At 37.0% G+C, this 12324-nt stretch overlaps 1 protein-coding gene and 1 pseudogene across 3 annotated transcripts; both read right to left on the bottom strand.

Annotated features, from left to right (window-relative positions):
• Positions 1–1331: 1331 nt before the first annotated feature.
• Positions 1332–1877, bottom strand: LOC131002695 (14-3-3-like protein A; annotated as a pseudogene).
• Positions 1878–5818: 3941 nt separating this feature from the next.
• Positions 5819–10480, bottom strand: LOC131002694 (histidine kinase CKI1-like). Of its 3 annotated transcripts, none has more exons than XM_057929168.1 (8): positions 9730–10061; positions 9382–9621; positions 8617–9297; positions 8142–8529; positions 7531–8066; positions 6595–7455; positions 6290–6520; positions 5819–6099 (listed from the first exon to the last, which is right to left on the bottom strand). In XM_057929168.1, the coding sequence occupies exons 1-7, from the start codon at positions 9781–9783 to the stop codon at positions 6308–6310; spliced, it is 2973 nt and encodes a 990-aa protein (XP_057785151.1). In that variant the 5' UTR covers positions 9784–10061; the 3' UTR covers positions 5819–6099; positions 6290–6307. The 3 variants fall into 3 exon arrangements, with proteins under 3 accessions (XP_057785151.1, XP_057785150.1, XP_057785149.1); XM_057929167.1 differs by adding an exon at positions 10412–10480 and having other exon boundaries at positions 5878–6520; positions 9730–9853; XM_057929166.1 differs by having other exon boundaries at positions 5878–6105; positions 9730–10060.
• Between the last annotated feature and the right edge of the window lie 1844 nt (positions 10481–12324).

Raw genomic sequence — 12324 nt, 5'->3', positions numbered from 1 at the left:
TCATTCAACTGGTGATGCTTTTGACGATCTCAGAGTGACATCACAAGAAAATTAAAATGAAATTCTAGCAAAAGCTATCTCCCATATTCAGCAACAGAAATTCAGGATTGACGTCGTCTTATACAAAAATAGAAATTGACGTCAACCTAAACGGTGGAGATTCACGAATTGAATTAGAACTTGAAGCCCAACAATCAGAACAGACGGGAGAGGAGAAGTTTGCACGCTCAAACGGTCGAGAACTCTGCGCCCTCAAATGGTGGAGATTCTCGTCTGGGTGGAAATTGTAATTTAGGGCTGAAAAACGTGAATAGGGAAAACAAAACAAGAAATAAGTTGATTTTACCCAAAACGACATCGTTTTGGACCTTTGGTAAAAACTACGTCGTTTTCCTCTGACGTCCAACGTGTCTACGTGGATTTCCGATCGCCACATCATTTTTTCAATTGAGGATTTTGTGGTCGTGGGAAAAATCAGAAAAAAAAAAAAAAGGAAAGATGATGTATTTTAGGGAAGATTTTAAAGTTGGTGTGCAATTCCAGAATTTGGTGAAAGTTTGTGTATTTATGGGCAATTAACCCTTCGATTAATTACATATAAATCACCGAATTTTTAACAAATTTTTATTTCGTACACAAATTTTAAAATTTTTATTAAAATTATTTAAGGGCAAAGGTGCACATTGCCTCCTGAACTACACCCTCTATAGCTTTTAGCCCCTCATACTCGGTCAAAGTGTGTTGACCTCCCTGAACTCCCGAAAGAAGGGTGCTAAACGGCCGGTTAATGCAGTTAAACTTTAATTTTTTTTTTTAATTTGTGGCTCTCTCTCTCTCTCTCTCTCTCTCTCTCTTCCATCGGCTCAAATCGTCGTCGCATCTTAGGGCGGAGGCGGCAGAGAAGGCTGGTGAAGCAACTCAGTCATGTGATACTGTCGGAGATGATGATTCGATTCAAGATCCCCGTTGTTCATTTGAATGGCGATGCAAAGGACCAAGAATCGAATAAGGTATAATTTCGAACTGATTAATTTTTGGAGTTTTGATGAAGAATATTTAATTCTTGGCATAAACATTAATGGGCCGGATTTGATTTTTATTGTCTTTCATGATTTTGGGTACTTTTGTGATATCCTCTTGCTCAATGTCTCGATTTAGGGTTTCAGTCTTTCTGGCTTCGAAAGCTCTATTTCTTGAATTTATTTTAGTATTTTTGACTAATTAACTATAGAGGTTTTTGTAGGAGAAGTTGCTCTGCTGTTTTGTTGTTCCATCTGTGAGTAAATTGGTTTTTGGCAGACGCCACCATGCCTAACGGAAGCGATCTGATTAGGAGGATGGTGATCACCCACCTAAGCAGACTTGTAGGCAGAGAGAGTGTTCTCGGCGGCTTCTTTGTGCTCCGCTTCGGTCTTAAACTCCGCCAAGTAGCGGTGGTAATCACCCTTCATCTTCAAGTAGAAGACTTTGGAATCTCCGTTAGAGGCGGATCCGATGAGTTTGGTGTCGAGGAGTTTGAGAATGTCGTCGCAAATGGAGGAGAGCTCTGACTCGATCTTAGATTTGTAGCTCTTGATGGATGAGACATGTCTCTCGTTGCCATAGCTCTCCTCTTTCTGCTTGATAGAGGAGATGATACGCCAGGAGGCGCGGCAGGCGGCGCCGATGACGTTCTTGTAGAGGACGGAGAGGAGGTTGCGCTCCTCCACGAAGAGTTCGTCGTCGTCGACGTTGACGACCTTCTCCATGAACTCGACTATCTCTCATAGCGCTCGGCTTGCTCCGCCAGCTTGGCCATGTACACGCTCTCCTCACGCGGGGACGCCATTTTAGATTTTGATGAGGAGAGAGACTTTGATTTTTAGAGAGATAATATTAGAGAGAAAGAGAGAGAGTGTGTATTTTGGGGGGCCCATCGCAAATTTAAAAAATTAAAGTTTAACGGCGTTAACCAACCGTTTAACGCGGGGTGCTATTTGCACCCTTCTTTCGGGAGTTCAGGGAAGTCAACGCGCTTTGACCGAGTATGGGGGGCTAAAAGCTATAGGGGGTGTAGTTCAGGGGACAATGTGCACCTTTGCCCATTATTTAATTGTTAATTTTTTTTTCTTATTTTGCATATGGTGACATAACATAAATATACTCTTTTGACATAAATATGCTCGCATGACATAAATATAATTGTGTAAAACATAAAATTGACGTTGTATTTTGTAGTATATATAAGTCAAACAAATAAAAAATATGAGCAATATTTTATAGTACATGTGCAAGATGAGAATTTGTTAGGAGAGTTCAATAATTCATATGCAATTAATCCTTTTTTATTGGGCTAATTGTCTGTAAATTCCTAACGTTTACACGGAATTAATTTTTGCACCTATTTTTATTTTTCTACTTTTAAATATCTAACCTTTCGTTTTTGTCTCAAATTTGTCCGGTCACCGGTTTTTTCTTACGCCGGCGTCGGAAATGCCACTGTGGCAGCCGGAATCGCTGGTTTGGCAGCCGAAAATTGACACATAGCCTATTAATTGACATGTGGCAAAAAAAAAAAAAAAAGTAAAATCCCACCCCCCACCCCCCCTCCCGTCTTCTTCCTCTCCCCCCTGCCACCACCACACGCCGGCGACCACCACCAGCGTCGCCCCCTGCCGCCACCACCACCCTCTCCATCCCAGAGCCGACCAAAGGCAGCCGTGACGACCAAGGCAGCCGTGCTGGAGGCCGTCGCGGAGGCGCTGCGCCTCGGCCTCGTGGAGTCGCGCGACGTCGCCACTTCCCCCCACACAATTTCGTGAAATTTCAGAAAACTAGGGTTTGGGGGTGGGGAAGAGAAAGGGGAAGACGATAGGTGGATCCGGGCGCCTCAATTGATGGAGGGGGAAGACGATGGGTGAAAAGGGATCTGGGCGCCACCACCACCACCAAATTCGTTCAGTCCTTCCCACCACCAGCACCAAATTCACAGCAAACATCAAATTCTGTCATCAAATCCTCCGAGCACGATGAAATTGAGAATGAGAAAAAGGTCTCCACAATTGGAGCGTTGAAGGTCGACGGGGAGGGCCGACGCGGGTTTGGAAAGGGGGAGGCGGAGGGGGAAGTGGCCGCGGCGAGGTGGGGAAGGGGGGAGGGCTGACGCGGGTCTGAAAAAGGGGAGGGGGAAGGCGACACCACAATTGGAGCGTTGAAGGTCGACGGGCACTGGTGGTGGTGGCGGTGGGTGGCGGCGCTGGCGGTGGTGGAGGTGGCAGGGGGCGCGCCGAGTGGGGGAGCAGGGGAAGGGGGAAAAGACGATGGGGGGAGGGGAGAAATTTTCTTTTCTTTTCTTTTCCACATGTTTTTTTTATTTTAATTTTTTCATATATTTTTTCCACATGTCACAAAAAGTGACACCATGTTAATTTCCGGCTGCCACCTCATCAGTTCCGGCAACCACAGTGGCATTTCCGGCGGCGGCATAAGAAAAAACCGGTCACCGGATAAATTTGAGACAAAAACGAAAGGTTAGGTATTTAAAAGTAGAAAAATAAAAATTGGTGCAAAAACCAATTCTGTGTAAACGTTAGGGATTTACAGGCAATTAGCCCTTTTTTTATTTATGCAATTTTTGTCTCGTATATAAATACTCCTACTAATTAAGAATAAATGCGACACATAGATATTATAAATTTTAAAATGTTTAATTTTATACAACATACATAGTTGTATTACAAAAAATATAGAATAGTATATTAACAAAATAAAAAATTTTAATGTTTCATAAATTTAATTTTCAAAAAAATGAAAATATGCTAATTGACTGAATAAGTACGGTTATTATTTTAAAAATTAAAGTAGTTGCTTTTATATATTTTATAGATATAGCTAACTTTTAATCAGTAATATATGAACAATTTATTAACTTATACAAAGACTAAATATGGTATTTATCAAAATTATAAATTTATTACTAATTTAATCAAATCAGCTAATTATAAGGCCATATATAAATATATAATACCAATATTAATTTAAATTTAATTTATAAAAAATTAGATTAAAATTATCATTTACAAATATACTAAATAATAAAAAATTAAAATTCAATCAACTAACTTACAAAATTGCCAAAATGAGAAAATGTAGTTTCATAATTTGTTATACCAACAATACTTACTTTTCCTTTTTCTCTTTCTTTTTCAATACTTTTTTTAAACAATTGTTGTATAAATTTATTTTAAATAAAATATATAATATACATCTTAAATAAAATATCATAAATTCGATTTAAAATAAGTATTATAAGATGCCTGACCTCTAAATTGAGTAATTTAATCCATTCACTTTGAACATTCCACCAAGTGGTGACGGTTTCTGCATTTTTAATTAATCCACCTCACAACTAAGGTGGCTCTGAAGCCACTTGTTGAGAAAAAAAAAAGTGACGGATAAATATCTAAATTGTCAAAATAAATGACACTTGCACAACTAAGATAATTATGTCCCTCTCTTATTGGATTACAAAGTGTGATCAAACCAATAAATAATTTGAGTGCAAAACATATGATCTTTTAATTTAGTACTTATTTTAAATTTAATTCGTGATCTTTTATTTAAGATACATATTGCATATTTTATTTATAATAAATTTATATAACAATTGAGAAAAATATATTGAAAAGGATAGATAAAAAAGGAAAAGTAGAAACTCTTTTTGTTTTGAAAGAAGAAAAATGCGTACAGTTAGTATAAAAAATTACGAAACTACATTTTTTTATTTTGGCAATTTTGTAAGTTAGTTGATTGAATTTTAATTTTTTCTTTAAAAATTATATTTGTAAATGACAAATTCAATCTTTTAATTAAGTATATTTTTCTTAATTGAATTAAACTAATATTATATTTATATACGGCCTTATAATTAGCATATTCTATTAAACCAATCATAAATCTATAAGTTTGATAAATATCATATTTATTCGTAGCATAGTTAATACTCCATAGATTATTTATATATCATCACTGGTTAGGGATGTGCTAAAATAATAACACTTTTAAGTGTATAAAATAGAAACAAATCATGTCCATTAGATCTTGGTTGATCTTGTGACTTGAAATTTGTCTAATCAGAACATAATTTATAACAAAAGAACTTCAGATTCGTGCATAGAATATATCGTAATAAAAAAAATGTATGAATTGCAAGAGAAATAGTTACGAATTTCGGATGTCCATATAATTTGATCTGGGCAATTAATTCACTATGATCTAATGGACAAGATTTCTTCATATTTTATACATTTAGGAGTGTTTTCATGGTAGTCCATCCTTACTGATTAAATGTTAGTTATATCTATAAAATATACTTCGTCCATCCATGATATCCTTTCTACTTTTACCATTTTGATTCGCTCACAATATCATTTTCACTTCCATTTATAGTTGTAGGATCCACAAATTATACTCACACAAATAGTGGCACATAAACTCCACTCATAATAATACTCACTACTATCAACTACTCATATCTATCATTTTTTTTTAAAATTCGTGTTATCCACAAAGTATAAACGATAACATGGACATATGAAGTATAAAAGTAACTGCGACTTTTTTAAAATGGTAATTGTGATTATTCGGCCAATTAACAATTTTTTTTTTTGAAAATACAACAGAGAAAACCTAACATGCTCTGCTTTCAAATGTATGTATTTGAATCCTAGCTTAAAATTTAGATTATGTTTAAAATTTACAAATATAACCTTATTGAAATTTGAAAACGACAAATATGCACCAACATTAAAAATAAGAAAAAAAAATTGCTAAACAAATATGCACAAACATTAAAAATAAGAAAAAAAAATGTTAGCAATGCTAATTGGGGCCACCATGGCTCCGAAGTCCAAACCAAAACTAAAAATTATCCCCTTGATGATGGCAGTCGTCGTTTCCAAATCAAAATTTCTCGGCAAAACCCAAAATTATCCAAACCAATAAGCTACGTATCATTTTCCTCAAAAAAAAAAAACATAAGCTACGTATCAAACCAAAATCCCACAATTGCGATCAATTCTTCACGAACCAAAAATCTTCCGCAAATCAAAAATCTATTTTCTGTCACTGAAAAGCAAATCAATTACACATATGAAAGCAAAATGAAATGAACAGCAGCCAGCTTATTCTTGTCTTTTTCAATGGTAAAGACTTTGCAAAATTGACTCACAATTTATTTCCTAAAAAATAAGAAAAAGGCAAGGATAAAAAATATTTGCAGTCCACAATTACGTGTTAGTATAAAACTCACCTAAAGCTTCATCAATTCTTAGATTTTGGTAATGAGTGAAGATAGAGCCTTGAGAAGATTATGAGTGTTGAGAGGTTTGGTGATGTAGCCGTCCACCCCTGCCTCCATCATCTTCTCCACCTCCTCTCCCTTGCTGTGCGCACTCAACGCCACGATCGCCGTTCGAACGCCGTAACCACCCTCCGCTTCTCTAATCCTCGTCGTCGCCTCACTTCCGTCCATCACCGGCATCTACCAAAACATACACATCGTTAAAAAAACAAAAAACTCGAAAGCTCACTCAAAGTAAACGCGTGAACACGCACTTCACAGTCCATCAAGACGCAATCGAAACGAGCCGATTCGCCGCCGCGGAGGCTCTCGCAGATGATCCGCCAAGCCGCCGCGCCGTTCTCGCAGCAGAAAGGCGCGGCGCCGAGCTGAGAAGCCACAAACGTGGCTATCTTCCGCCCCACGGGATCGTCGTCCACCACGAGGATCTTCTTCCCCGTCAGCGGCTTCCCGACCTCCTCCTCTCTCTCATCGACTGAAACCCCTCCCCTTCTCGGAGGCACGCCGCCGAATTCCGGCAGAAGAGCAATCGTCTGATACAAACGCGATCCGTGAAACGGCTTAGAGATCACCAAATCCGGCGCTGCGAGCTCGTCCACATCAAAATGCGCGGTGGCTGAATCCAGCCAAACCACCCTAGTATAGCAGCTGCTGCTGAGATCTCTTCTGAAATCGGCAATTGCACCGCTCATTTCTGCCAAGGGCCCCGCGCGCGTGTCCATCACCATCAGCACCAATCCGGACTGCTTGTTTTGATCAATGCCGTCGAGGCTGCTCAAAGGGACTGATCGCGAGCTGGAAGAGCTATAGCTGTGGCTCGATAGGATCATTTTCTGCTTGATTTTCTTCAGAGTGGGACCTAGTTGCTGGTGCTGCTTCACCACCTGCACCTTGATCCCGAGCCTCTGCATAAACGCTTGCAACACATTGCTCCTTTGAGTGCTCTTCAACAACAGCACTACTCGCGACCTGTGGGCTTTGTTGGGCAACCAGAAATCGGCTGCACTCGGGCTTCCTGTCTCGACTCTACTCAACACCACATTGAATCTAAAGCAGCTGCCTCTCTCGCCAACTTCCTTGTCCGCGATCCCTATCTCTCCCCCCATTAACCGCACCTATGCACAGAAACAAGAAAAATTTAATGATAAAATCGGACTGATGGAATAAACTAACTTCATTTTGAGCTTTACCAGCGACTGCACAATCCCGAGGCCTAGACCAGTGCCTTGTTGTGTGTCTCTAACTTGAATGTAGTTCTCAAAAACAGAATTTCTCTTCTCCTTCGGAATGCCTTCTCCTGTGTCGTTCACCTCAAATGTGAAATCCATGCGGTTCGGATCACCATGGAAGCTTTCTGATTCACTCTTTGCTCTGTGAAACTTGAATAGGCAGCTAGTTTGGGTGGAGCCAAGCATTTCATTTTTGAGGCAAGGCTTTCTTGCCCAAGCTCCAACACTCACATGTCCCTCTGTGGTGAATTTCACAGCATTGCTAAGTAAGTTGCTCAAGATTTGTTTCAGTTTGGTCCTGTCACCTTTAGCCCAACGACATCTCGAGATAGAGCCATCACACGGATCCAAGATCACGTCTACGCCTTTCTTCATGCCAGCAGGATGGTATAGATCAACCACGTCCTCCAGAAGCTGCTCCACGTCGAACACTTGCTCCTCAAGCTGCATCTTCCCGGCTTCTATCTTGCTTGTATCAAGAATGCAGTTCAATATGCCTTGAAGAAAAGTAAATAGATAAAATCACATGTAAGAAGATGAATGATAATGTGTTGTTTAAAGAAAAACCAGACCTAAAAGGTCCCTGGTGCAAGCTTCCATCTGCAGCAGATTTTCCACCACTTCTGATCTGCAAGGCTCCCTCTTAGTAACTTCACAGCGACACACTTCTATAAGGCCGCTTATGCCTGCCAGAGAAGCACGAATATCGTGGCTTGCACTTGCAAAGGCGAGGCTCTTGTTCATGCTTTTCCTCTCCGACTGCTGGGTTGATTCCATCTGCTTTATCAACGCGCCGCATAGAAACATCTCCCTTCTAGCAGCTTCGACTATCAGCGACACGAAAATGCATATCAGGATCACCAAAGCACCAACCATTATCACTAGCAGAGCTAAGGCCAATAATATGTTCTTGTGAACTAAGTTCAAGTACTCATCACGTGCCACAACCAACACAAACACCTGAGACAAACAAAAATCCACAAATATATTCACATTTCTCAGCCATGAGAAAGCATGACTAATGAAGCATGTGAAAACGATGCTTACAAATCGAATTCCAGCAAGCACAGCTGGTGAGCAGTTGATCATCAACTTTTTCCCTCCAATACTTAAAACACGGTCACTCAACTTGCCATTGCAACTGATGTTTCCCACTGTCCGGAGCTGGCCATCATCGCGACCTGACAGCTGAAACAGAACTTGATCACCACCATCTAAGATGACACGGCTGTTTGGCAAGCCTTGAATGGCCAAATCCCAATCCGTTGTGGCCAAATACAAGCTTCCATCATAAAAGGCCATTTGAACAACCAAGAAATCAATCAGAGGCCTCATACGAAAGCCTAAAGACACGACCACGTTTCCATCCAAACGAACCGTGTTGAGCAGCAGAACGTCTTGAGGAGGATTTCTCCACCCGGTCCCCACTGAGGCATATCCATTTGTACTATTCAAAGCTCCGCGCAACCAACTTGCTTTAACTAGTGAAGGTGCAGGAAACTTAGTCGCCTCACCATATAACTTTCCTGTGTCGCGATTTGCAGGCTGCAAGTACCATGTGTACTTCTTCTCTGCATCTTTTCTTGCAGGAAATGTTGAGTTCGAGTACAATGCATAAGGCTCGTCCCCTTCTCTACCGTATGCGAAGAATAAGCCATTCAAACCAATGTAAGAAATCTGAGACAGGTATGGTATTGTGGAAAAGGCTTGAAATAGTGCAGGAACCACCTGCATCATTGAAGAAAAGAGGAGTAAAAAAATCACAAATCAAAAGAAAAATGTAAATTGAAGTGATAAGAGATGTACAATAACCTTTGATTCAATATTTGGGAAGTGAAGATCATTATTATTATCCAAAGAGAAACTCAAAATTCGGGCAAAGTTGATGGCTGAAGCATTGTTGGGAGAGAAGAAGGCAGCTGAATTGTGAATTTCAGATATGAAATGTTGATGGCTGTTGTGTGCTATCATCTTCACTTCCTTTTCGATTGATGCGACCTTGTTGAACCATATCGTGATCAACAGAGCAGCCAAACACAACACCACAAGTATCTACAAAGAATAAGCCCAACAAATTTCATGAAATCTCCAACAAAGATCGTTTGAAAATTGAGAAAGCCTTAGTCTGCTGCATCAACTTAATAAAGAGAAAAGACGAACCAGGAGAACGAAGAAACAAACGGGACGCAACACAATCCAGGAATGTTGCTTCATCTTACAAAATCAACAACTTCAAATGCTTCTTTCTTGAAACAATATCTTCTTAATTTCGAGTGTTCGAGATCTGCAAGCGTGGAACAACTACTGATCATCGCCTTGCTCGCGGCGGAATCATCTTAAATCAGCACTGCCAGCCTTTTCTATTTAGCAGCCTCCGACAAACATGCTCTGCTATTTCATTTTTCGTTTTAAGATGGATCAGCAGTATAGAACTGTATCCCTATAAAAGGATCTTCATATTCATTTATTTTTTGTGTATATTCTTTACTTATTTCACATTCAATTCACTTGAGTAAACCTTATGTAAATGCAGAAATCGTATATACATAGAAATGATTTTATTCCTCATATTTATAATAGGCAACTTCCACCTATCCAGAAATTCTACATCATTCCCATTAAATTTCAAATTGGAAATAAATTTGTTAAGTTTAGGATTGTATATATTAAAATATAATAAAAAAAATTAAAGAATAATGATACAATTGTGCGCACTAAGATAGAATATATTTCCATACATGTAAAAAAAATGGACAACTTTGTATATATATATATATAGAGGGAGTGAATCATATAGATCTTCTTCCCTTAGGTAATGTATAGATTTAAATATGGATCATACATTTTCTCCATGTATCGCGCTAAGAGATTGACACGTGACAGAGACCTTCCAAGACAAAATCTGTGTAGAGGTAAAATTGAAAAAAAAAAAAAAAATTAGATCTATGACACTGACATATTTTCCATGCATATTACTCCTATTACACAGAAACATGCATAACTTTACACACAAAAATATATTAAATCTGATTTTTTTAAACCCCCCCACCCCACCCCTATAAATTAAAATATTAAATTATAGATTAATATCTATAAACTACTCAAACAGTCCAAATAAATTGTACCAAAATGTTTGGGCAAATAACTATTTATATGTGTTTGTACTAAAATGTAGACGTGCTCTCGAGTTGTGGAACGTTGTTGTATGATCGATCTCGAGTTAATGGTGCGAATACTATATATATGTCTTAACACCCCAAATAATGAGACAGCACACAGAGAGAGAAAAAAAAAGTTGAAGAAATGTGCGACAAAGGAAATTAAACCAGATATGTCCAGAAAAGAACGAAGCTTAAATCCGTCGAAATATGTAACCTATAAAATATTTAAAAATAAGAATCAATAAAGTCTGTGTACTAAAATAAGAAGAAGAATTAATCATTATTTTAAGAATCAAACTCCCAAATTACATTATCACAAAATATTCATGGAAATACACAAACATCAGTGATTGCAAAAAGGCTATATATCTCAACGAAACCACCCAAAAAAAAAAAAAATACAACACATACAACAGTTTTTTCACTTAACGTGCAAGCTCAAAATCATTTATAAATAATAATAAATAAAAATTATCCATCTTATGGTAAAAGAACTCAATAAATATACAAAATATACCCACGATTCCACATATTCAATATACCAAAGAATAAGATAATAGTAATACGTATTTTTTTGTACCTCTAAATTAGGGACGGCGAGAATATCACTGAAAGCAAAGAGGGAAGGATATATTTTTTTTTTTGATAAATTACGCAAGTAATTAAAACATTGATATTTTTTATATAATATAAAAAGGCATTATTTTCTTTATCTTTTATTTTATGTTGAGAGCAATAATGTTAGGAGAGCGTGACTTTAGAGAAAGAAAACAATATGTTGTTTTTATTTTACATGAAAATGCAAGGTTTTAATTATCAATTAAAATGCACATAAGAAAATTTCGACATCAACATAGGATTAATTGTTTGCCAGAACTTTAATTCGAGCCAAAGTTCAAAATGTTCAAAGTTAATGTATCAATTAACCAAAAAATTAATTTTTGTTAAAAAACTAAATTTGGGTATACTTCTTATATTTATAGACAATCAACTCTATTAAATACTAATTTATATCTTTGAGTAATAATATTTTTTCCTTGAAATTAGAAACCTTATTTTATATATTTTAAATTTTTAAATTTTAATTTTTTAAATTATGTATTTTTACTTGTTTTATTTTTAAAAATCATTAATATGATATTATGTAATTACTATAGAATAATAGCATATTATTTATTATAATTTATTTCTAAAAAATACTAAATTAATATATAATCTTATTTAACATATTGAATTTTTTTATTTAAATTTAAATATATCCTTATTTTTTACTTTAACTATAACTATTACTCCTATGTATCTCCTGGGGGATATTCTAATTTAATATACATATCCTATTTACATAGAAGTACATAATGAGTCGGTAATGATCTATATCAGTATATTCTCTAAATAGTAAAATACAGAATCAAACCAAAAAAATTCCAATAAGATTTAGTCTGCAACAAGTGTCCGAATCGGCAAGGTCAATATAATCAATCAACAAAATAAATAAACTAGTTATAACAAAATGATCGAGGCTAGCACGTTACTATAATACAGTAAAATATTAGAAAATCACAAAAATAAATACCTTTAAATAACTACTATTAAT

The sequence above is a fragment of the Salvia miltiorrhiza genome, unplaced genomic scaffold (assembly GCF_028751815.1).
Source record: "Salvia miltiorrhiza cultivar Shanhuang (shh) unplaced genomic scaffold, IMPLAD_Smil_shh fragScaff_scaffold_173, whole genome shotgun sequence".
NCBI lineage: Eukaryota > Viridiplantae > Streptophyta > Magnoliopsida > Lamiales > Lamiaceae > Salvia > Salvia miltiorrhiza.
The sequence above is the reverse complement of the archived record's forward strand: the minus strand, read 5'-3'. Positions and strand labels throughout refer to the sequence as shown.